The 26,938-nt window shown below is 35.6% G+C and overlaps 1 protein-coding gene across 42 annotated transcripts in view; it reads right to left on the bottom strand.

Moving 5' to 3' along the window:
• The window catches only part of Ppfia2 (PPFI scaffold protein A2), a 474,268-nt gene that overhangs the window by 179,490 nt on the left and 267,840 nt on the right, over positions 1-26,938 (bottom strand). For all 42 annotated transcript variants that reach the window (XM_087557891.1, XM_087557895.1, XM_087557873.1 and 39 more), the window contains 1 exon segment: positions 1,593-1,694. In XM_087557891.1, coding sequence (XP_087414017.1) covers positions 1,593-1,694 — 102 coding nt within the window.

Genomic DNA, 26,938 nt, shown 5'->3' with positions numbered 1-26,938 from the left:
CTATTAATCCTGTTTCTAATTAAAAACTCTATTGTTGTCCTGAAAAAAAAACTTATAGATCTCTCTGATCTTAGCGGGTATTTTAGGTTAGCTTACTGTACTCCTGTGATCCTTTGTAGATAAATAGTTGAATGTACTTGTAGACTCGAAGCATTTAATAATCTGGCTACTGAAACAAATCTCCATCAGTAACAATTTTAAAAATGCCATATGCTACACAGCAGGGTGCTGACTCGAGCAAGGTTTCATCTAAGCCATGATAAATCTTTGAGATCCTGAGTGGGTACAATGCACGTAGCTCTCCCAGTGGCCTCATGGGTCTTTGCCAATGGCACAGGCTCTACGTATATTGAATTATCTTTCTAGTCCTCTGCCCTTTTACTCCACGTGGCCTATGATACATTTGATGTGCTTTGTCTATAAAATGGGGATAAACACATTATTTTCCTTGCATGAATGCATACAGCAATAAATGACTATAGAATAAAAAGACATAGCTAGAAGAAGCACAGACGTAGCTAGCAAAATGTTCTGATGCATTTTTAATGTGAGGATTCTTTGAAAATAAAACCAAAGGAATCTATTTCTCTACTTTAAAATTTGTCTGTACTCTGAATGAAGATTAACATGTTACAGTTCAAAATAACAGGACAGGACAGAATAAATAATATGGTAGACAGAGGTAAATTTGCATGGGAATGCAGCACTGGTTTTTTAAAAAGGACTATAACACAGGGAGAGAAACAAGAACTTCCATCACACGATCTAAACTGTCCTTGTGATGCTGTATTACAGCCATTCTATGTGACTGGCTCACCAAAGCCTTGATGAAAACAGATTCACATGTATAATTCACAGGTGAGAACTCTTCTTACCATACAACCAGATCCTGATGAAGGAAGACAGAAGTGAATTTGATGGTATGACCCTCATGCAAGCAAGTCCACTTCTTATGGGAGACAGAGCACTGTCCCTGGAGCTGCTTTTGTGTAACACTCTAAGCCCAAGCACAAAGTAAGTTGGTTGCTAATCACTTTATCTTCAAAGGATTAACCCCCGAAGACTGTAATGCTCAATATTAGCTCACCTTCTTAATAATAAAATTGCATTTATGATCATATGAAAGTGCATCTGATGAAATAAATGTGGATAAACTTCTTTTAACTGGTAGAGATTGTTCTAACAGCTATCCAATTGGAACTCTATTATTATCATCATTATTATTATTATTATTATTTTAACTAAGTTCTTTGCTAGAAGGAACTGTGGATCAAACGCAGGTCACTGCAATGTAGCAGCCCATCACCTAAGCTCCTTTAAAGGACAATGAAGCAAAGACCAGAAGGAATGGAAACATTTTGCAGGGCAACATAGTTATTTAGCTGAGACTATAATTTTGGTTTCCTTGCTTTTTTATTTTGGGTATTTTACCATGTTTCTATATTTTAAAAGTAACTGACTGTGAATTGGAACCAACACAACTTTAGAACTTTACTTTAGCACTCCTAAAGTCTTTGCAAGATTTTAAAACTGGATCCTGATACCTGACTGCAGGCTCTGCCCAGATACCAAGAGATGTCTTTAATACTTACTCTTGTGTTGTTTCTTTCAGCTTTTAGCTCTGAAATCTCTTCTTCCTTTTCTAGAAGTTGCTCACGGCAAGCATTCAGCTCTTTAGTCAGTGCAGCAAACTCCTAGAAGGGGGTAAAAATGTTTGAAGATGTACTTGAAATATAAAACATAAAATCTTCAAGTGGGAATAACATAAGACATAAACATTGAAAAAATTAAGAAAACTCATGTAGTTGGCTAGCTGGTCAAGACATACTCTTATCGTTTAAGCATCTTGATTTACAATTCTAACTAATCCATGACATTTGTGATTTGCATAATATGCTGCTTATATGTGTTCATCAAATATATATTTCAGAAGTATCACATTACATTTAACTTAGTGTAAATTATTGCTAAAATACTTTAATGATATTTGAAATCAAGTTATCTAATCGTAGAGTTGGATTCATTTATAAGTTTCACACATGATAAAGTAGATCACAATCACAATACATACCCATGACCAATATGACCAATATGCTGTCATTTAGATTTGTTACACAAGCTAATATCACACAATTAAGCAACACTTTCATACTATTCAATAGCACATCATATCAAGCAGTGTTACAATGACTGAATTCTCACAAATGAAAGAACATCAAGCAATTTATGTTATTAATAATGTATAAAGTATTATTAATTTATATCTTATTAATTACTTAATAGTAATTAAATTAAATAAAGCATATTATATTTTATTGATACATTTTATTATATTGTATTAATTTAAAAATGTAATATAATGTGCATTAATTAATTAATTTTTTATTTTTTTAGCTAGCTTAATATTCTCTTATTCATGAGGTAGGTCAAGACTTTCTGTTTCTTTTTTGCTTGTTTTTAAATTTAATTTAATTTTTTACTTATTTACTTTACATCCAACTCACTGCCCCTATCACGGTCAGCTCCTCGCACAATCCTTACCTTTGAGCAGGTGGGGCCCCCTGGATCCTGGTACCTCAAGCCTTTGTGAGGCTTGCTAGGCACTTCCTCTTCCACTTATTATTATATTTTATTAATTTATTAAAATAGTAAATATATTTTATTAATTATTTATTAATTTCATGTCCTAGTTAAAAGTTTCAACTTGACATAGTCTAGTCACCTAAAGGAATCTCAATTAATAAGCTATTGTTTTTAACAGGATTGTCTGTGAACATGTCTGTGAGAGATTGTTTTGATTGTTTTAATTGATAGGAGGACCCAGCCCAATCAGGGTGGTATTATTTGGGGGCAGGTTCTGACCTGTATCTGAAAATCTAGAGTGAGTCAGAAAATGTATTAACAAGCAGTCCTCCTTCAGGGCTCCTACCTTGAGTTTCTCCTTGACTTCCCTCAATAAAAGATGGTGATCTCAGAGTTTTAACTTAAAACAAACCCTTTCTTACCTTAACTTGTTTTGGTCATGGTGTTTGTCTCAGCAACAGAAAGTAAAATAGAAACAGGCCTCACGTGTGATATGAAAATCTAACTGAGAACTACACAAGTTGTATTATTTTCAAGAGAATTATTGACACAGCTGGCTATGCATATTGGCTATTTATCTCCTTTAAGATGATTTCATCCTGTTCATTAATTTTCTTCTGACATAAGTTTTTGTTCTTGTACTTTGTCCCTTAGTCTTTGTGAAATTTACATATTTCTACTTCCAAAAAATGCAACTGTTATAAACCAAACAAAACTTGAGAACCTTTCAAAATTGTGTATGTTATGAATATATATTAGAGCGACCATTTAAATGGTTTGTGTTTTGTGTTGCTTGCTGTGCCTTTCTGTGTTTGGAGTTAGACACTGGATAAGCTATTTTAGAGCTTACTCATTTCAGTATGTGGGTGGAAGAGCATGACACTGATCAATAACCTGTTAGATACACAAAACCTTAGAATTACCTACTCTAGTCCTACAACTCTGATATCTGATGCATTGACTTCATATACCAGAAGTATCATGTCTTCATGCATGCAAGCATCCATTATCCATTCATCCACCATCCATTTATCCACCTGTACATCTAGATACCAAATATTTATTCAGTACATACTGTACTCCATGGTCCATGTTGGATACTAAGTAGTAAAACTCACTAGAAATGGTTGTTTTACTTAGTGTAACTCAATACCCAAAATTCATATTTGAGTGATTTCCATTATTCTCAAGAACTCAGGACCAGTTGCTATAGTGCTATACTGGTACTAATATTTAAAACCACTGGGTATATGAGAGAGATAAATGGGACACTGCTCACTGAACCATCTATATCAGATGTACATTTTGTTACTACTGGAATACTTCACTTTCCCACATCTATCTCTAACTATCCACTTTCTCATCTCTGTTTATTCTCACCACTATTCTTTCATAAATCATTAATATATAAGCATTACCTTGCTTTATTAATGTTCTGTTATACCTCACTGTATTTTATAGTAACTTAGTATGACCATGTTATAGGTTGTTTTCATACCCTTAGGGCTAAGCATAATTTCTAGACTATTAAAAATAGTAAGCAAACAATAAATCTTTGTTGTAAGAATAAATAAATGATTAGCTAAACTTATAAATTTGATCTTCATAATGAGGTGATATTTATTAGACATCCTTCATTTTCTAAGAGCATTATAATTTCATTTACATGAAAGAAATGATAATAAATTGTCTCTTTTCCTATTATTTTCTTGTTGTTATCTGATATTCACCCTACACCAAAGTAATATTATTGACTGCTGTATCTTATTTCATGTGTGTGACTGATGGTTACCTGGGGACTAAGAATTCAAGAAAGCATTCAAGGAATCTACTCTGGACTACATAGCTTCTACAAGTACGTGTGCAGTATGCCTAAAAGTTAGGAGTCGGTCAACTCATGAAAATGTGGTAACATGTTTGTGTTAAACATGAAGTACATTAACATAAGTGAGAATCTATGTACTTAAATGTATGTGCTTGTGAAGGGAAAGACAATCACAGAACTATTTTCTATTATTTAAGTTACTGAACTTGATGCTCTGGAAAACTCCTTTAGTTTTATCATTTGTTTTTTAGTAACACCATCACATTGGTCCTCCTCAAGAAGCACAGATATAAACAATATTTTATTTCTCTTGTCTAGTGTACCTAAAATTATATTCTTTAAACATATTTCTAAACATTCCAGGAAGAACATCTATAAACAGATGGGTTTAAGAAATAATATATGCTATATAGCTTGCTATTGGAGATTTATACATAGCAGTGAGAAAGTAACAGATTGTGAGCCAAGAACTGGCAATCATACATAGTCATAGCTATAGGAAATTAATAAACTGATATAGAAACTCCACATGTTGGCATCTCATGCAAGGAGTACAATGCTTAGGTCAGATGCCCACTTGTCAAAAGAGTTCAAAATACAACAGTTGACAGGGTATTACAAGAAAGCGAAGTCAATGAAGGATAAATGCTAACTAAAACTTTGCTCACATTTTCGGATGTCTATAAAGGGGTCCACAGGAAAAGCTCAACTTCCTCTAAGACATATGAGATACAAAAGCAGGTTCATTACCAACAGAAACATCCACTTCTCCAGGCTATTCACTCTGTTCCCCAACTATAATTTGGCGATTTCTTACTTTTCCAATAACCAGAATTATTTTTGTTCAGTTTATGTTTTCCTTGGAATTTTAAAGAGTGGTAGAAGTCTACAAAACACAATGCCATAAAATAATCTCAGGCTCAAGGAAGTTTTCTGTCTGGGGTTACTCATGAATACTGCTCACATGCCTTTGAACACACAGTGAAGACTGCACTGTTTTAGGTACTGCCTAAAGAATGTTAGAGGAAAGATAGCTACAGTTAATATATTTAGACACAAATATTTGCCACTCTTACTATTTTCGGTTAGAAGAAAACTTTTCTAACCACATGTATAACCTTTGTCCCACAAAGTTGATTCATGCTATAGAGTGTTGGTTCCTTTTAAAACATAAATAAAATAATTGCTTTACCATTAATGTCTCTAAAAACATTGAGGGTGGCATGACATTTCTCATGTACAGTCTTGTATTCCTATTTTAAAGGCATAAGTCTGTAAACAAATAAAATATAAAGTATCTTTACTTCAGTTAATTTTTCTAGTTTGCCATCTCTCTACCCAAGCCTCTACCCCTCTATTACGATATGGTGTTATGGTAACTTTATTTTAAACAAGAAATGCCCTTTTAAATATTAAATATGTATCTATTATATTATTTATTGATCTTGGCAGTCTTATTTTTCAGAGAACAAAATGAGAAAACTTATAAAAATAGATTGGAATAGTAAAAATAGTAGTGCTAGCCAGACCCATTTTAATATGTGACGGTATCTGCAAAAATGTCAGTTTGGCACACACCAGAAAAAAAATATACCTACTCTGGGTCCTAACGGTGCTATGTGTTGTGCATTTCCATCTGTACCATGGTGAACCAGAGTCATTCATAATGCAAGTCTCTTCACTGTTCATATCTCAAATGGTAACTGTTGGTCCAATGAGTTATATCCAGTTAGGTTTTCTCCTGTGGCTTGTTCTGATTGTTGTATTTGGTTTTGAATAATATTGAGACAAGGTTTTGAGATGTAGGTCAGACTGGCCTCAAGCACATATTTTGTTTCTCAGCCTCTTGAGTTTTGAGATTAGAGGTGTGCACCAACTTTCCCAGCTCCATAATCAATTTATTACATTGAGCCAGTTTTTGTTGGGGTCCCTTCATATCTCAGAAAATAGATATTCATTCAGGTCTTGTGCCTATGAGCCTTGATGACAGTAACCTGGATAGAAGAAGGAAGAATGTAGACTGAAAACAGTGCTGTCCTTTCCTCACTTCATCTCAGGCTCCTTTCAATTCTGCCCACCACCGTTAGGACTCCTTCAACAGGTGCAGCAATTCTACGCTCACATCTGTTTCATTGAATCTTGATTTTCAATAGTCATTCTATCTTCCTGACTCATTTCATATGGTCTTCTTACTTGAGTTTAGTTGTGAAAGCAGAGATTTCACACACACACACACACACACACACACACACACACACACACACACACTTTTCTTTACTAAATGTTAAAAAGATTTTACTTAGCAAAAGTTTTCAGGAAGCAAGTCATAAACTACATGCCAAGAAGGGAATTTCTATTGTGTGAGTCATTTAATTAATAAGTCCCGCATTGGTCCTATTTTGTCAGTGATATAGCTGAATAAAGTACCAGTTACAGACTCATGGGTGGCCATTAGGCTGAGAGGGATGATGAAACTGAAGGATGAGTTGAGTATCAGGTTCACTAAACATTGTCCACGCCCTCCCCAAATACAAATAAGCATTTTGTACTGTATTCATCAACCATTGGTACCACTCAAAAACCAGCTCACAGGGAAGTGTTTAGAACACAGATGGGTACAGGCATCCATGTCTGAAAGCAAAATAGAAACATCAACACTTTTTAACTTTAATAATTACTGTTCAGTTTTTGTGATTATAATTAATAGAATCATTTCCAACTTCACTGTTTTATCTCTAAAATCTCCTGCCTTCCTATCTTTGTTCTTTTCTCAAATTCACGTCCTCTTTTTTTCATTAATTGTTGTTGCATATGTGTATGCATAAATGTGTGTGTGTGTGTGTGTGTGTGTGTGTGTGTGTGTGTATGTGTGGTTGTGTAGCCAATACAAATGGATTCATCGACAATAAAACTCTAGCATTTCAGATTTAGAGATCATTGTAGAAAAGAGAAAAGAGACATTGTAAGAGCCAAAAAAAAAACAAACATGTATTTTACTGAGAGAGTGTGTCTCCTAGGAATACAAGAAGCTGTACAACAATATTTACTATAGATGCCTTCAGACTGTGCCATTCCCTTCTACTATGTTTTGGAATTCTTGAAGGCTTGGCTCTTCTTTGTTTAGAGTGCAAAGGGGAAAGTGCGCTTTGAAAATTTGTGTTCATTTTTATATAATTGCACATAAATGTGCACATACAAAGGTAAGTATATCATCCTACAGACCAGGAGACATACCTTCTAAATTAAGTAGAAAATAGAAAGATTGTATTAGCGAGATGGGCACAGCACACAGAACGATGATGTCTTTAAAGCAGTTATAAATTAAGATGTCTCCAAATACTTAGTTTACAAATATTTTATGGCAACAGAGAGTCTGCCTTGCATAAATACATGCTCCCATATCATACCAGTATACATAGTACATATGTATATGGATGTTTGTATTAATGTTATGCAATAAATTGTAGTACTTATGACCTCTGTTTCTAGAACTGGCTCCTAGACTCAGATAAACCCAGGGAAAGCTGTCATTCGCAATTACTGTGTAAAACAGCTATGTCTCATGGTCAGCTCTGGGCGAGGTAGCTTGAAGGAAAAATCACTGGCATAAATAATGCGATGTGACAGGCACAACAGAACTCAGGGTTTTAACCAAACTCTATAAATAAGGCTGCCCAAATTAAAATGAAAGATATCCCAACTCTATGCAAAGATTTTGTGCCTTTTGATTTACTTTTTGCATATCCTAGCTACAGATGTTTTTGACTTCTCCATATAATTGCCTGATGGATCTTTCACCACAGCACAGTGATCTGGGGGCTGGAACAGAAGTGTGTGTCTAACATTGCAAACTGTAAAAGCCTTTAACCAATGACAGATAGGTACATTAGAACTTGTTAAACTTCTGTTTTCAAAACTTTCCTGACAAGGCAACTGGATTCGTGTGAAACATGGATGTTTGTTGAAATCAAACAGCGGTGCTGTCAGGCAGCTCCAGGCTGTGTGATTGTGAGCCATGTTTCTACAATGAGTCACTTACTGTCCTCCCACTGAAATGTGTCTTGTAGCCTACTTGCACTCAGCTCTATAAACTATAATTTGTCAATCACTAGCCCTTATATGCAGATACATAAGGAGATCCTCCAGGGGCTAGTGTTCTGTAATTTGTTGAATCGTATATCATAGAGTGCAGATTGCTTGGAAACAGGACTTACAGGAAAAAAGAAAGTCTCATTTTCATTTCTTTCTTTAAATTTTGTAAGTCAAATCATTTCCCTTGCTGGCACTTTACTTTTTTCTTCCTTCTTTTTATTTAATCTTTTAAAAAGTTTTATCCTCCAGATTTTTTTACCCTCTCAGTCCACCCTCTGACTGTTCCACATCCCATACCTTCTCCCTACCCCACCCCTGTCTCTATGAGGATCTCTCCACCCCCCATCCCCATCCCAATAAACCTCTAAATTTTCTGAGTCCTCCAGTCTCATGAGGGTTAGGTGCATCTTCTCTGAATGAACCCAGACCAGGGAGTCCTCTGCTGTATAGTGTTGGGGGCCTCATATCAGTATGGTGCCTGTTTGGGGCGGTCCAGTCTGAGAGATCTCGTGGTCCAGGTTAATTGAGACTGCTGGTCCTCCTGTGTTTTCTGAGGGCCCTCTGTGGTTTTAACCTTCACAGGCTTGTTTGGAATTACCTTGTACTTGTGGACCATAGCATTCTGAAAGGAGTTGGGTATTTCTGGTGTAATTGTTATCTTTCTCGATGACAGGAACTTATTTGTAGGTAGGTAGGGGAGAAAAGGCATCAAGGATATTATCTCGTTCAGTACCGTGTATATTACAATATAGACCCCCCAGCCAAGATGTACTGACTAGCGTAGTAGTGGCATGACCATTATTGGGTGGGACAACTAATAACTTTTAATTGAATTTGAGGCTTGTTGAGGAGAAGAAAAATTGTACTTAACCATGGTCAAAAACTGATAGCTGAGGATGTCATAGGGCTCTTGCACTTTGCTAGTTGATCATGTTAACAGATTTCCATTTAAATATTAATGCTTCTATTCATAGACCTAGACTGCCCTAGCCCTGATCAGTGGGAAGTAGTCAGAGACTCAGAAAAGTCAAAATACTAAGACTAGCTGACTGAGAGATCAGCCCAAAATGAATTATATTTCTCACCACCTCTGCAGATTGTTTATAATTAAAGAGCAAGGAATGTTTCAGAAGAGGAAACAGAAGAATTACAAGGGCTTGAGGAGGAGAATTGCTGAGAAATGCAAACATCTGGACCTGACATGACTATACATTAATGAACTCACACCATCTGAGTTGATCTAGCAAAATCAATCCGCCCACAGTATTGCACATATGGGGGAGCTGCTCACATGCCCCATCCTTTACTAGGGAGAGAGTGACAACTGAAAACTGCTAAGAGAAGAAATAGTCATTCATATATTACCTTTGTGACCGTACTCTGATGGAAAAGTTGAGAGGCCCCACCACTAACCATGAGATATTTAGAGTTGATACCCATCAGGAAAGGGAACATTAGTTTTCTTCAATGGAAAGATGCTGGGTACATCAACCACAATACAGGGGGGGCCTCATCCCCAGTAGCTTGCCAACATTCTTTTGTCTTACTGGTTTTTGTTTGTTTTGACTTATGTTTTATTGTTTTATTTTTTATTTTGAGCGAGAGAGACAGAGATAGAGAGAGAGACAGAGAGAAAGAGAGAGAGGGAGGGGGAGGGACAGAAGGAGGGAGAGGAAGAGAGAGATAAAGGGTTGGGGGAGAAAGAATACAAATTTGGGTCAGTGGGTAGATAGGGGAGATCTAGAAGAAGTTGGTGAGTGGAAACATTATCCAAATACATTGTATAAAAAGTTTTTAATTGAATTTATTTCACTCACAACAGTAGCAAAATTACAGCTATGAAGTCGCAACAAAATAATTTTATGGTTGGGAGGGGCACAGCATGAGGAACTATATTAGAGTGTTGGATCATTAGGAAGGTTGAGAACCACTGGTTCAAAGTGAGCTATTTTATACCTATACATGACTACTGTACATACATTTTTTTAAAAGTTTCTTACAGAGCTCAGTGCTACACATTAGGAAAATATATTAATGTATTGTGTGCGTCAAAGTTCATAAGCATTAGGCACTTTTCCCTCTGGTGTCACTGAAACACATCCTGAGAATCGTCTTGAATCTGATTGACATATATCCTGTGGTTATTAATTGTTCTTTTGCTTTATGTTGTCCTGATAATGATCCTCATTACAGAGCAGAGGCAGCATAACTATCCTCAAGAGGAGAGGGAGTTGATCTACACCATTATCTGACTACTAATGTAAATGAGACATTATCATGTCAAGGTAAAAAAATTGTCATATTTGCAAAAATAAAAGTCTCAGTGTACCTTTTTGCTTCATTTGACTTAGCAAACTTGTCCTAAAAAAATATATGGAACTAAAATAGGAACGACTACTCAACAAATGTAATGTCAACAGAGATATAAAGCTGAGAAGGAATCTTTTAGATATCACAAAACTGCTTTTATTTTTTATTTTCATTTATTGTTTTGAGATAGGGTCTGCCTAACCTGGAACTTGCTATATATACAAGGACGTCCTTGAATTTAGAGAGATTTTCCTGGTTCTGCTTCAATAGTGCTGGGATTAAAGATGTACATTACTAGACCCAGCACAAAACTGTTTAGAACAAAATGAAACAAAACGAAACCCCAACACGCATCTTTCACCTTTTCCCCCATTTTATTTCTGTCTACATTTCTCTTCAAGAGATCAACAAGTCCTCACTTGGTATGTAGTTGAATAAAATGATAGCAAAGTCTATTTGAACTATTGTCACTGAATCTAAGTGTTTGTTCCTACAAATGTCACTTAAGACCTACTAGTTTGGCCAAGATTTAGGGTTTCCTCACACAAGTAAGTAGAATAAAGTTTTCTGAAGTAAGATAGAGTCTCTGGCTCTAAGTTTGAGAGCTCCCCCGACCTTGTCATGATACATATGGAAAGATACATACATAGACTCAGAGACTTAGAATCATGATGGAGATTCCCAAACCAAATTTACTATTCATTTGATTTATTTCACCTTTCCTTCAAATTTACTTAAATCTATGTTGGCATCTTCTGGATATATGAAACATATGAACAAAAAGAAAGAAAGAAAGAAAAAGAGCCTCAGACAATTTCTCACTGAAGACTGAAGGTTATAGCTTTATAATAAAATCAGTGTGCTGTCTTTGATCTTAATTCATCTATAGGGAAAGGAAAAGTAACAGTTTTTCTCCTTCTGCAATCTACAAAATATCCTTGATTATTATGTGCTTGAATTATTTGTATATTTATTAAAATGTAACCTTTTAGATGCATTAGTAGAAATTTCAAGTCCTAGTAAGCACTGTTGCTAACACATGTCAAGGCTGAATCCTTGCCAATGAGAAAGTCTTTTGGCAAGAACAGCCAGGTTTCCACAGGTCTGACAGTGGGAAGCAGGAGGCATGCTTAACAAGATGCTCTGTATTAATTTGAAATGGTTTAGCATCTGGTTAGATAATACCTGCTGTGGAAGACACACAAAATAACATCCAAGATGAATATTTAAAAATGCCAACAAAGCTAAACAAAATAAAACCATGTCTCTCTTGCAATCAAGAGAATTATAATTACATAAATAACATTGTTTGAACTGGGACTGTTGGCTATTTCCTGAGCTGAAAAGGTGGCAGTGAGTTCTGTTGCAATCTTAAGGCTTACACAAACATTGTCCTGCTATTGAGAATCTTGCTGGTGTATTAGAAGATGCTCAGAGCTTAATATTCAGTGACCTATACTTTGTGATATCATAATGTATATAATTCTTTATAGAAAAGGATTATATAATAGCATTGAATAACAGAGAAAAACCAAGCATAGAAAAGCAAGCTGACTGGTTTCTGCTTAGCATTCTTTCTCTGCACAAGGATCCTGGCCCAAGTTGTGTCGCTGTCTGTGACCAGAAGTATACACAGATGTATTAGTGTTCTGGAATTATCAGAGCACAGTACCCCCAGGTCACAAAGCACTCAAAGCAATGGGTTCTGAATGTATGTACACCCCAAAAAATAATCTTAACATAGCATAATTTTCTGTGAACTTATCAAAGGATTTATCTACTTCAGACCATCTTCAATAAAATGTCTGGTTGGCAATTCAATTTTTCACTTCAAAGTAATCATTTTCACCTTTTTATTGTTTTCTACTTGTTATTACTGGAAGCTTAGCATAACATAATTCTATAAATTGCTTCTGACAGTATACTATGTAAAATGGTGAACAAGTATGTCAAATAAAGAGAAACGACAGTGTCATATGAAAATAGTAGTGATAGGGGTTTATGCAAAGTGTTCCAAATGCATAGGAATAGTATGCCCTGGAGGCCAGATGCATGTGACAGAACAGCTAAAAAGAGAGGAGGAGGAGGAGGAGTTAGCTGAGAAAAATATACCCCACAAACATAATAAAACCGTAACATGCCTAGGGTAAAAGAAGCTGATACATCTTAGATTAAAAAAATGATTTCTTAGGTATGACATCAAAAGTATATACAAATTAAAAGAAAATAGACATAGGGACTGAACTGATTTCCCCAATTTTTTATGTTGAAATTCCAACTCTTACTTACTGAATGTTTAGAGACAAAGCTATTGGAAAAATTGGTATATTTAGATGAGTTCGTGAAGGATGGATCTGTCACAATGCAGCTCATTTTTTGTTTTTCGTTTTTTTGTTTGTTTTTTTGTAATAAAAGATATTATCTACCTTCTTTTGCTCTGATAAAAAGGCCACTATCTGCCAGCCAAGAGAGCATCTCACCATGACCTGATAATAGAGGTGCCTGATACAGGCTTCCAGGCTCATACAGGGCTAACTCATCAGCACTAAATCTTCACTGCATAGGATAAATGATATATGATACAGCATGTAATATTCTTTGTCGTGACAAACAAGGTGATGTACTACTAAAAACTTGCACTTGAAGTTAAATCAAGAAATTAGAAGATCACCCATAGAATAAGAGCAAGTACGTGAACGAGCAAACATCGAATAGACAAATGTTTGAACAGGACACATAGGAGTATGATTCTAGGGAACAAAGCTCATTGCAATTTTATAATAAAAAAGAAGAATTACCCAACTTAAAAATACATGATCCAATTAGACAAATGTCCAAAGATAGACCCACAAACATTAGGGAAGCATGAATGGAAATCTCAGTGAAATAACACTTCATAGCCACAAGGATGGCTCCAAAAAACGTGAATAAGTGTAAATAAGGCATAAAAACTTGGCTAATAAGAAGGGTTAACAAGTATGTAGGGAAAACTCAAATATTGACAATGAAAATATAAATTTGTGAAGCTGCTTTAAAAATAGTATGGAACTTTTCCATAGAGGAAAACATACAACTATGATATGACCTAGCAAATTTACTTCTAGGTACATAGTCGAAAAACAAACAAACAAACAAACAAACATGTTTGCTTATAAGCTTATATATGAATAAATGTCCAATGTAGTACTTGTATTTTATTTTATTTTTATTTGAGAAAGAGATTTAATATAGTTTCTGGCTGCTCTCCAACTCACTGTGTAGCCTTGACTGGCTCAGAAGTCATGATCTCTGGGTCTCTGATTTCTAACTTTTGGGATTATAGGTGTGGACCACCACTATCAGATCCAGTTAAACAGCAGAATCAAGCCTAGTGCCCATCAAATGAAGAGTCGAGGAAGTGAATGTTAGGGAAGCATTTACATTCTTGTCATGATCATAGTAATCTGGTGCCTAACCATGTAAAATGCAGGCAATAGATAAGCAATATGTGTAGACGTTATATTATATAACATATACATAACAAGTTTATAATGTTACAGAGATTGTGAGAGTGGACATAGTTCATTAAATGTTTGTTTTTAAATCATTTTGGAGTCTTACTACAAAGTGGGATTGCTGAATATTATGGCCTTTCTACATTCTAAGTACCCTAAAACTGCTTTCCATAACAGTTGCAACTCTCTACAGTCCCAGAAATCTTGGAGTTTAAAATACTTGTTCCTCTTCTTCTTCTTCTTCTTCTTCTTCTTCTTCTTCTTCTTCTTCTTCTTCTTCTTCTTCTTCTTCTTCTTCTTCTTCTTCTTCTTCTTCTTCTTCCTCTTCCTCCTCCTCCTCCTCCTCCTCCTTCTCCTTCTCCTTCCTCCTCCTTCTCCTTCTCCTTCCTTCTCCTTCTCCTTCTTATTCTTATTTCATTGTGTCTATTATTGTGTCTATGGTGTGTGTTGTGTGTGTGTGTGTGTGTGTGTGTGTGTGTGTGTGTGTGTGTGTGTATGCTGCCATTGTTGATAAACAACTTCAAACTCCAACATTCTAGTTCACAGAATCAGCACATATCTCAAGGGGGGTCCAATATTCAGAATACATTGTGTTTTTTTATTTAATAGTTCATTATACTTTGTTTTATCTTCTAGTTCATTTTGTGAAAATGGTTTGAAGGCATTACATTTTATTTAGGTTTATTTAGTGGAAAATTTTTAGATGTTTATATTTGCCACACAGACATAACCATAAGTGATCATGATGAAATATTTATAAATGTTGAAATCCCACAGCAACTTAGCATTATATGTAATCCATGCCATTGGGGAATTAGTTTTAGAATTTTTTCTCTTCAGTTTGTATTTTTGGTGAGACACATATTAAACACAAAACGTATGCTACATGCATAAAGAAAAAGGAGAAAAAGACACATTTGAACGCTGAGCATGGTTTTAGTTAAGAAAGTTGGTCTAAGTGGAAGGGGAAGCCCTTGGTCCTGCCAAGACTGAACCACCAATGATTGTGATTGTTAGGGGAGGGCAGTAATGAGGGGAGGATGGGGAGGGGAACACACATAGAGAAGGGGAGAGGGAGGGGTTAGGTGAATGTTGGCCTGGAAACCAGGAAGGGGAATAACAATTGAAATGTAAATAAGAAATACTCAAGTTAATAAAGATGAAAAAAGAAAAAGAAAAACAAAGTTGGTCTAAAGTAAAAAGTCATTGTTAGGTATTGTGGAGGAGAAGAGCTTAATCCCACTATTGGAAAATCTTATCTGAAAGCTTGAAAAGGTTATGTTATGATTAGAAAGAATGCAATTATGGGAAAGATGTGAAAATATACACTTACAAAAGTAGAGATTTACAACAATCAAACTACCTATTATCTATTAAATGTTTTGCAAGCAACTCTCATTGCCAAAAATCCCTGTGATCATAAACATGAATTGAGTGAGTCCAGCTTTGAAAGTTCTGCCTGTAGTTTAAGGACCAGTCAGGTCTTTACCGTAACCAAGATGATATTTTATGAACATTTTAGCCTAATCTACAAATGAATAGAAAAACCCCACAAATGGACTATGCATTTAAAATAATGAACTTGCATTCATGATCCCTAGAAGAATTGTAAAATAGTTGTTACTTCTAGTAACTAAAATTCATCATTACCTTTAAGTTTAAAGTGCTTCAAAAAATTAAATATTGAGCTGTAGCACAACCCAGAAATTTATCATTTAAGAGAAATGAAAATACTTGTATGTATTGTATGCAGTTTGATATAAAAATTATATTAGTATTTTAAATAATAGTAAATAAATTGAAAGTATCCAGATAATACATCAGTTAGTCATATGTAGACTAAAAAGTTGGTAGATGCATTCAATACAATATAATTTGATAAGAATAAGAAATGAAATATTTGTTTATAGTGCTGAAAGGAATGAATCTTAAAATAGATACTAAGAGGAAGATGATAGTCATAAGTGAACACATATTTTATGATTCCAACGATATGAAATGAAGAAAGGAGGCAAATATGAAGGACAATGAATTAAATTACAGAGCTGAAGACAGGGCTCAGTGATTAAGAGGACCATGTTGCTCTTCCATAGGACCTTACTCATGTAAGACTGTATTTGTAAATTCAACCTCAGAGTGATCCAATGCCTTTGCCTCTGTGGCTGCCTGCATCCATGTACACACACCCACACGTAACACATACACACAATAAAAATAATAACGAAATTAAAGGGTAGAATAACATTGCTATGCATCAACAGTTGGATGATGAATTTGCCAATGATACATGTCATTTTGTGGTGGTGAGTAAGGTAGTGAAATATTCTAAAACAGGTGAAACACTGAAACACAAAGTAAGAATAATAACATGAACATTAAAAAAGAGTGATCAGCATACGATTTTAAACAATAGCCTTAATTTTCCGTCAAAAGACACAGATTTAAAATATTAACATTTTATATTTTAATGTTCCTTCTTAGGTCCATTAGAAGGAAATTTGTTTGTTATATTAATTCAAGTATTTCTTCAAAATATTCCAAAGATTAAAAGTAAATTATTTTACAAAAAAAAGACAGATTAATTTGATGGATTAAAAAGTGAAATCTATTGGAGAAAACGGATCACTTTCTCAGCAGATATTAATTACAAGAAGCTGCTTGTTAGGGGTAGGACATTGTATACACTTCTCTTTCTCACAATGTGATTATTGTCTGGTTACAACCTGTGTGGGTATTGTGTGTGGAGGTCACAGTCTCTGTGGTTTATGTGTGTTTCAGACCTATTAGGTCTGGAGGATGCTGTTCTCTTGTAGTCATCCATCAACTCTGGATTTTATAATCTTTCTGCCTGGTCTTCTGCAACTGCATAGAGGCTGTTGTTGTTGTTGTTGTTGTTGTTGTGGTGGTGGTGGTGGTGGTGGTGGCGGCGGTGGCGGTGGTGGTTGTGGTTGTTGAGAAATGAGAGGGGAAAGAGTGAGACAGAGAGACAGAAAGAGAGATAGAAGAGAGATAGAGAGAGAGACAGACACACACACACACACACAGAGAGAGAGAGAGAGAGCGCCCCTGCTATTCTGTAATTTAATCACATGGTTAAGGAGGTGGGAAGATCTAAAAGGTATTGGTAGAGGAGAAAACATGATCAAATACATAAAAAATGTTAAATAAAAAGAAACAAATGCATCTTTATATTGTCTACAAGAAACTCATTTTATCTTCACAGAGAGAAAACCACTCCAACATGAAGGGATGGAAAACAAGCAAATAGAACAAGGAAGCAAGAAGATACCATTCTCCTAACATCTGACAACCTAAGTTAAAAAAAATCAAAAGAGACAGAAAAGAAAACTTCATTAGAATTAAGGGAGCAATTAACTCAGAAGGCGTTGCAATCCTAAACATGTTGTCATCAAACTCTGGCACACCTAATTTCATACTGGACACAAGCAAAGATGAGTTCAGCAAAGGTTAGTGATTTCAGCATTATCCTCTCTCTCTCCAAGTAACTCCATGTATCCTAACTGAATATATTGCTCTCAACTTTAAAATCAACAGCAAATTAATCTCTATGAATATCCTAAAATTGACAGTGGACATGAACAACTCTAGAAACATGGTAAAAATACTGGCATACATTTAAAAAAGCAGATTCTACCTAAAGACCCAGAAATACAACTCTTGGGAATAGACCCAAAAGATACCCCACTATGCCACAGGGGCATTGTATTCTACTATGTTCATAGCATCCTTATTTGTGATAGCCAGAAGATGGAAACAGCCCAGATGTCCCACGAGAGGAATGAATATGGAAAATATGATTCATTTACACAGTGGAACTCAGCTATTAAGAGCAAGAACATCCTGAGTTTTGCAGGCAAATGGACGAAACTAGAAAATAGCATCCTGAATGACTCAAAAGGACATGCATAGTATGTTCTCAATAATAAGTGGATATTAGCTAAAAAGCAAAAGTACAGAATATCCAAGATACAGTCCATAGAACTCAAAAAGGTCAACAAGCTGAAGGACCCAAGTGAGGGCTCCTTAGTCCCACTTGGGAGGGAGAAGAAAACAACCACAAGGGGGAGGGAGGGAGGGTCAGGAGAGGAAAGGGGATAGGGGTGGGGAGAGAGGGGAGCATGATCTGGTATTGGGTGGGAGAAAAGGACTGCAGCCCTGAGGGCCAGCAGAAAGAATGGAAACAGGCGACCTCTAGAGGTTGGAGGTTGGGAGGACCCTCTAGAATGTACTAGAGACCTGAGAAGTGACAGACCTTCAGGAATCAAAGGGGAGGTACCCTAGATGAAATGCCCTACAGTGGGGAGAGGGAACTTGTTGAGCCCACCTCCAGCAGAAAGACAGGGTATCAAATGAGTGATGGGGTTGCTATCCCACAGTCAAACTCTGACCCATAATTCTTCCTGTCTGAAATAAATGCAAGGATAAAAATGGAGAAGAGCCTGAGGAAAAGAAGGTCAAGTGACAGGTCCAAAGTGGGATCCAGCTCAAGGTGAGGCCCTAAGACCTGACACCATTACTGAGGCTATGGGGTGCTCATAAAAAGGCACCTGTCATGATTGTCCTCCAAAAGACCCAACAAGCAACTGTAAGAGTCAGATGCAGATATGTGCACCCAACTGAAGAACAACAGCGGCTGACCCCTCTGGTTGAATTAGGGAAAAACTGGAGGAACCTGAGGAGGAGGAGGAGGACATCCCTGTAGGAAGGCCAGCAGTCTCAAATAACCTGAGCTCCCAGGATTTCTCAGGAACTGAGCAATCAACTGGGCAGCAAACACCAGCTATGATGATGCCCCCAACACATATACAGCAGAGGACGGCTGGGTCTGGGTTCAGTCAGAGAAGATGCATCCAACTGTCAAGAGACTGGAGGCCCCAGGAAGTTTAGAGGTCTAGTAGGGTTGGTTGAGTAGGGACTTTCTTGTGGAGATTGGGGCCGTGGGGAGTAGGTATGGAATGTGGAACAGTTGGAGGGTAGACCAGGAGGGGAATAAAATCTGGAGTGTAAAAATAAATAAATAAATAATAAAAAGGCAGATTCTACAGTATGTATGTCATGTCTCAATATAGCTTACAAGTCATGAAATAACTATAGGAGGCTTTTAAAATCAAAATGGAACAGAACATTTAGAGGGGAAAGCTCTGTTTCTAAAGTCTTAATAATTTTGATTCTATAAAATGTATATTTAAATTTAATTAAACTCCTGTTGCACTCTTGGGAATACTCACTTCAAACTGCTTCCCAAAATAAATTCTCCCACCATTCCCTCTCCCTCGTTCTTTTTTTAGTTTAGTGAACTTCTGAAAGTACATTAGTTCTTGCTTATGTGTGTGAATTTGAAGTATTCCCAAGAGGGTGCGATCATTCAAAAACTACCCCACTGTTCATTTTACAGTACTGCATTCGGTAAGGACACTGAAAAACAAAATCCTATCATATTGTTTGGATGAGGGCCATTTCTTTAGTAAGAGATGCAAAGCATTATTGTAATGTTATATAAGAGATTGATTTTATTGTTGTGCATAAGTCCAGGCAAAAGTCTAAAATACCACAAGAGTGAAAGGCAAAAGCTCTTATACATAAATACAATAGACAGATTTATAAATGGTTCACACTGTTTTTAGCTCAGAACTGCTGGATCTTTTCAAATTAGCTGTAATTCAATGACACTTAGGTTATTGTTTGGTGATCCCAATATTTTAATGCCAGAGAGACGCAGTCACTTGGAACTGTGGTACAGAAAGCAGCCAAATTCATAGTCTGAGAAAATAAAATCAGATCCACTGTTTTTAAATGCTCGAAACAAAGATTCCTATAAACAGAATCTAGTATCATCTGGCCACTGCATAGACTTTAAAAATATAATGCTTTAATAGATTGAAAATTTCATAGCGTGTATAATGTATTTTGAGAATATTCACCCCTCTTCTTCCCTCCAAATCTTCACAGATCTTTTTACTTTTAAAAAGATAATAAGGAGCCATGAGATGACTCACTATGCAAAGATGATTTTTCTGTGAACTGGTGACCTAAATTCTGCCTCTGGTTCCTACAAAGGTGCAAGAGAATACCAGCTTTTGGGAGTTGGCTAACAACTGCGACATGTGTGTGCATACAACTATATCCCCCAACACATCCACTCACTCGCATCCCTTAGACACACTGACACACACACAAACATACACACACACATACACACACACACACACACATTCACCATCACCAAACACATAAATGATATCTAAATGATAATATGTTATAATTTGTTTATATAAAATGCTTCCTTATAATTTTTATTTGAATATTCTTAGTTCGCTTTGTTGTTGCTGATAGATTTTTTGTTTTGTTTTTGTTTTGTTTGTTTGGTTTTGTTTTTGCTACCTGTTTCAGTTTCTCTGGGCCATTTATAATTCCAGATTCAATAAACATTTTTAAAAACAATTCTGTATTCAATGACAATAATATCAGTTCAATCTTGAATGTACCCACCCCCAAGGAATATTTGCTTTGGAGTCTTTGTCTTTTGTTTAGGGTGTCATTGGGAGATGATGGAAACTTTAAGAGGTAGAGCCTAGTAGGAGCAAATTTGGGACTTGAGACCACATTCTTTAAATTGGTTGTTGGGACTTCAGATTCTTCCCCTTCATGGGCAGATTTCCTGGGAACCATGAGGTAGATTACTCCACCACATGCACTAGCCATAGCCATGAGGTACTGCACACCCCAAGGGTTCCAAAACCATAAATGAACTAAGATGTGCTAGCATTCCTTCTAGGTTCCATTCTGCCCTGAACATCCTGGTAGACCTGACTTGTTGTAAATGAGGCTGTTTGGTTCCTCCTCCCCTTCTCTGAAACTTTTCTCATTCTCTCTCTCTCTCTCTCTCTCTCTCTCTCTCTCTCTCTCTATGACTCACTTCTCTCCCTGACCCCATTCTGCCTTCCCCTCCCTTCTCCTCTCCTCTCTCTCTTTCCCCTTGTCTCTACTGCTTTGTCAACTCCCCTTCCCAAGCTATAAATAAACTATTCTACACTAAGGCTGGTACCTTAAGGGAAAGGGATGCCTCAACATGGTCCTTCAGTGGCACACCTCCTACCTCACCATACCATGTTCTACAAAATATATACTAATCTTTCTTATAAAATAAAAAAGATATATTGAATATTTTTTTACTGTTTTGTAGCAGAAAACATTTAGATTAAAGCCTTTCTCAGGGGAAAACCTATTTAACACATAGGATAGGCAAAGAGAAATAAAACAACAGGTATTTCCAGAGAGGTGATACAAGAGCATGATCTAAGGTACTGTTTCTCACTGGTGGGTCGAGACCCCTATGGAGGTCTAACGACTCTTTCACAGGGGTCACATAACAGACATATTGCATATCAGGTATTTACAGTATCAAATTACAGTTATGAAGTAACAAGAGTATAAGTTTATGTTTGGGAGTCATCACGACATGAAGAACTTTGTTAAAAGGTCCCAGCATTAGGAAGGTTGAGAAGCACTGATTTAAGAGGGGAAACACTCCTCCTTAGAAGAAACTCCTTAAGATAGGAAGTCAATAGCTCAAAATAACTTCAGGAAGTACCTGAAAGTGACCAGATACACTATAGCCCTCCCTTCCGAAGAGAATATAATGGTAAAGGTTGGAGAGAGTTTGGTACACAAGCACAGGTGCCTAGTACGAACAGATCATCAGTCAAACTGCCAAGTAGAAATAAAGACCCTCCCCGTGTTGCCTAGAAAAAGGTGCAGTCCAGCTGAGCCACCAGGAATGGGCAGGACACCATGGAACCTATTGAGTTGACTGCAAATTGTGTAGTGCACTCTCCGTTTTGAGCTTTGATGAGCTGTCATACATGCTTTGATTAGCTTTAATGTCTTTGAGACATTTCTCCTTCTGTAAGTAACTCTTCACCCATATTGCTATAAGTCACTCCAACAAAACTAAATGGCTCACCAAGTTGGACTTTGGTGTGTCTGCACTTTTGTGGTATATTTCTTCTAGTATATTTCTTTCAATTGTAAAACATAAGAGGAACTTAAAGAAAATTTAAACAAATAATATTTAACTGTGTTTTTTCATCTGTTTTGTAAATGAGAAATATTTGCTTTAAAATTCAAGTTGGAAAAAACTTCCATGAATAGATCTAAATGATTCCCAAGAAAAAAAATGAATTATTAATTCCTTAAATTAAAAGATGATGGTATTTCAACTTTTGTGTTATGAATTGTAGAACATCATAAAGTAATAAAAAAGTCACTACAAAGGCACCATAAAATCACAAACTCAAGATTTTAATAATATAATTAATATAGAACTATGAAATATGGAAGCAAACACACTTAAACAAAGAACTATTAGTTACCATATATAAATTATAGGAGATACAATATGGATCTTGGACTAAATTATTTTGTAATTTCAGTTAAAACAAACCGAATTTTCATCTGTAATTATAATTATTAAATTACAATATAAACATTTGCATATTTCAGAATAAAGTATTACCACACATGCTTCCAATGAGCCTGTTCTGAGCTTTGCATTAACTCAAATGTAAATGTTCTTAACCTGGGTCTATTTCCTGAGTACTGGACCAACGCAAGATTGTTGCCATGAGCTTATTTCTTCTGTCCTGATATCAGATTCCCGCCAAGTGTCTAGAAGTAAGTAGCTCCAAAAGGCTCTCTACATCTGCCCCTTATTTATTTCATAAACAAGATTGAGCCTGTCTTTGGTCGTTCTGACAAGAATGCTTTCATTACCCATCATAGAATATGCATTATCAAAAGCAATGCATTTATGTCTTAGGTTGGTAAGACTCTGTGCAGAATGTTACCCATCCTTGCCTGGCTAGCCCATTAAATTAATAACTCTGTATGGGATCCATTTTTAGTTTCAAGCTATGTATTTTGGCAGCGAACATATTGATGTTGTTAAAGGTATTCTTTATCACAATGGGCAGGAATAAAAGTATTCCCAAGACAAGAATGGCTAGCATGATCAAGCTATATATGCCATTCTCAAAGCTTGACCAAGATAGAAATATTGACCTCAGGCCATGAATAATTTTACCAGCAATATCTATAGCATCAAAGCTCAGTGGAGCAGCATTTTTTAAATCTCAGTATGTAAAGTTGAAACATCTGGAGAAGTATGAGAATAATGTCAATTATCCTGCAAGTGTCTTTGAACCTTTTTCCCAATTATAGTGACTATCATTGTAAAGTTTAGAAGTAACACAAATCCACTGGTATTTATCATGACACTCAAGATAGCTTCTTACTTTTAAACTCTGAACAACCTTTCCAATAATTTGAGTAGTATTCATAATAATATCATAAAGAGCATTAATCCATTATTCCAAATGCCTATCTAAATTCTCTGAAATACTCAAAACACTAGTACCATTTTTTGCTAAATAATTAACAAAAGTAGCTGACTTAACTTCTTGTGTAGAAGCAATGGTACTAGCTATTAATGCAATTAAAGTTGCTCTACTCGCAATAATCAAGTTAATTACCCTATTGCTTCTGTTTAAAGCCTGACTCACTTCTTCCAATATTTGCAAGCCTTTATCAGAATACCAGGGTCCTGTAATACTCACCAGTATATTTCAATATTAAATTATATATTTTGTTTGCACTAACTTATTAAATAGCTGCATTATCTATATAATTGCTATAATGGTCAGCACATGTGGGTAAAAAATTCACAAAGTTGAATTTGCCCCATACAGTTTGAATATTAGCATTGTACACTATGCATGTAGTTCTTGTACCAAATCATCTAGTACTGAAATTTCAGTTGAAGTAGAAGAGTAATCAAAACTCACATAAATATTTTGAGCATTACAGTATAAACTGATTTGCAAAGCAGGGGAATTTAAACATACAAGCTTATTGAAAAGATAAATGACATAGTAGGACTACAAACTGTCACAGTACTTTCTAGACTAAGTTGCAACAAAGAAAAATGTTTCTGTAAACATATTTAGTATTTTAATGTGTAGATCCTTACTGGTAATTCTATTCAATATATTGCACTGATATTTTCAGCATTATATGCTGCATCCTCCTTACACACCCCTTATTTCTTTAAAATTAATAAACTCTTTTTACACTAGCTATAATATATATATATATATATATATATATATATATATATATATATATATATATATCCTGTTCAGTCCATATAATGTCACTTGCATGCATGTTTTCAGGGCTGTCCATTTGGTACTGGACAATTTATTTGTGTGCTCTTCCCTGGGGAAGACCATCTTTCTGCTCTCAGCTTTGCTCAATGGCCTATAGTTCTATGTGTAAGGGTGAATTCTCTTAGACTTTAACCTATCCATTTTGACATGAAAGCACATGGCAGAAAGTTCCCTATCAAAGAACAAAATATGAAATTTTGTTCTAAGTTATTTTAAAATATGATATAAGAATATACATGTTTATTCAATTATATTTATTTTTCATGAATCCTGGTGTCATCACTGACATTAGGGAACCGTTTTAGGAAAGAAAATAAAATACTCACATAAATAAAGTCAGTCTGTTAAACTCTGGAGTCTCTGGATTATCAACTGGACATGACTGGGATGGCCTCTAATATCCACTGTTTACCATTCATCTATTTTCATGAAAAATAACAATATCTGTTGGAAATTGTGGTTTGAATGAGATTGACTCCTACAGGCTTGCATATTTCAAAATAGTTTATTTCTTCCAATACTGCTCATATAGACCCACCCTGCTCTCCTCATATTCACATCTGTTTTGGAAGAGTTAGAAGATGTGGCCCTGCTGGAGGAGGTGTGGCCCTGCTGGAAGAGTGTGTCATTGGGGCAAGCAAGTTTTGGAGTCTCAAAGACCTCTCATCTTTCTCATTATCTATTACTGCTGCTTTGAGAATTTTCAGCTCTTCCTGACATCACAGATTCTTACTGTATGATTAAAACTTCCTTTAAGTGCTGACTTGGCCAGGGTGTTTTATTACAGCAATACGAATGAAATTAATAAAAAGAGGCCCAAGTAGTAAATTAGTTACAACTTCTAACTCTGACAGCAAATGCTCCATCTGAGTTCATGCATGATTCTTACTTCTCAGATGCGAATCCTTGAGGAATTTGCTATGCCTTTATGTCTCAATTTATTCATCAGTTATGGCAAAATCACAGCAAAAATATACATTAATTCTATTCTCAGTATTCCTAAATTATTTGTATGGTGTGCTTAGGAAAATGCAAATACTTAATAAAATTTAACTGTTTGGATTATTATCAGAATGATATTCAAATACAAGCACCTTGACACAGGTGATTCTGTGAAAAAGCTGAATACCATCTTTATCCTATAGGTATTGAATATGTCGCATGGGCATCTGCTTCCTCAGTTGAACCAGCCATATCTGCTCCCAAGGACATTCTATGAATTCTAGCATAATGGATTACAAATTTTATGCTGTGGTCTTTTTTATTTTTTTGCTATGGTCTTATGTTTGTCTCAATAACACAATGATGATTCATGTATAATAGCCACTCTGATGTTCAAAGAAGCTGGTATACAAGACAAATTGAGTATTGTGAAGTTTATAGATGACTAATCAAATATAGACAATCAAGATTTTATGCAAATACATTTTTACAAGAAAAAGAATACTGTAACCTAATTTGGGGATTAACACTTCCATTTATATTTGATTTCTATTCACTATAGTTAAATTTAATAAGATTTAATAATCTTATTCTTGATTATGCTTTAAATCTTCTTTAAAAAAGTGTATAGAGATTAAAAACGTGTTGGAACGAGACTCAATTGAAGAGCACTTACCAGTTTTATACTATTGCGTGGTCCCAATCCTTTAGCTATGATCAAAGTATATACTTCACACAAACGTATGCTAAAGTTTTGGGTTAAATATCAATGTTTCCTAAACGTTCTTATTTTCAAAACTATAAAGAAATTGCTGAAAGAATATAAATGGAAGGAAATGTTGGAAGACAGAACTCTGAAGAGTGTCAGCTTGAATGCATGCACACACACACACACACACACACTATGTGTTTCATAGTGTTTCTGGCTTCCATTCCCAAACCCAGAACCAAATCCAAGGGATATGCTAAGTGAATTTATGTTTTGCAAAGTTGGAAAGCTCACGGTGTCAAGTTATATGATTTACACAAAAATGGTAATTGTGTTTTGAGGCACAGAAGTAAATCTTAGAAGGTGGGTATCCTCTGTTCTGTATCTACCATTTGGTCTCCTTTATGATGTAATGCCACAGAATAACTAATAGAGGAACATGTGATAGCTGGCAGAAGGATTAGAATTACTGACATTCTATTTATCTAGAGCAATGGATTACATAATTTTATAACGTCACTTATGAGTAATAATAATTTGTCGTCGTTAAAGAGCAAAAAGGTCAAAATATACGTCCTGACCAGTGCTTGATTTTTCATGCATGCATGCAGCTTGGCAAGAGTCCCACCTCCATAGAGACAACTTAACACTTTATTTGCCGATGACAGTTGAGACAGTAAAAACAATTTTCTCACAGTTCTTGACAGTTTCTCACAGTTTGATTAGTTAAAACACA

The sequence above is a fragment of the Rattus norvegicus genome, chromosome 7 (assembly GCF_021556685.1).
Source record: "Rattus norvegicus strain SHRSP/BbbUtx chromosome 7, alternate assembly SHRSP_T2T, whole genome shotgun sequence".
Classification (NCBI taxonomy): Eukaryota; Metazoa; Chordata; class Mammalia; order Rodentia; family Muridae; genus Rattus; species Rattus norvegicus.
The sequence above is the reverse complement of the archived record's forward strand: the minus strand, read 5'-3'. Positions and strand labels throughout refer to the sequence as shown.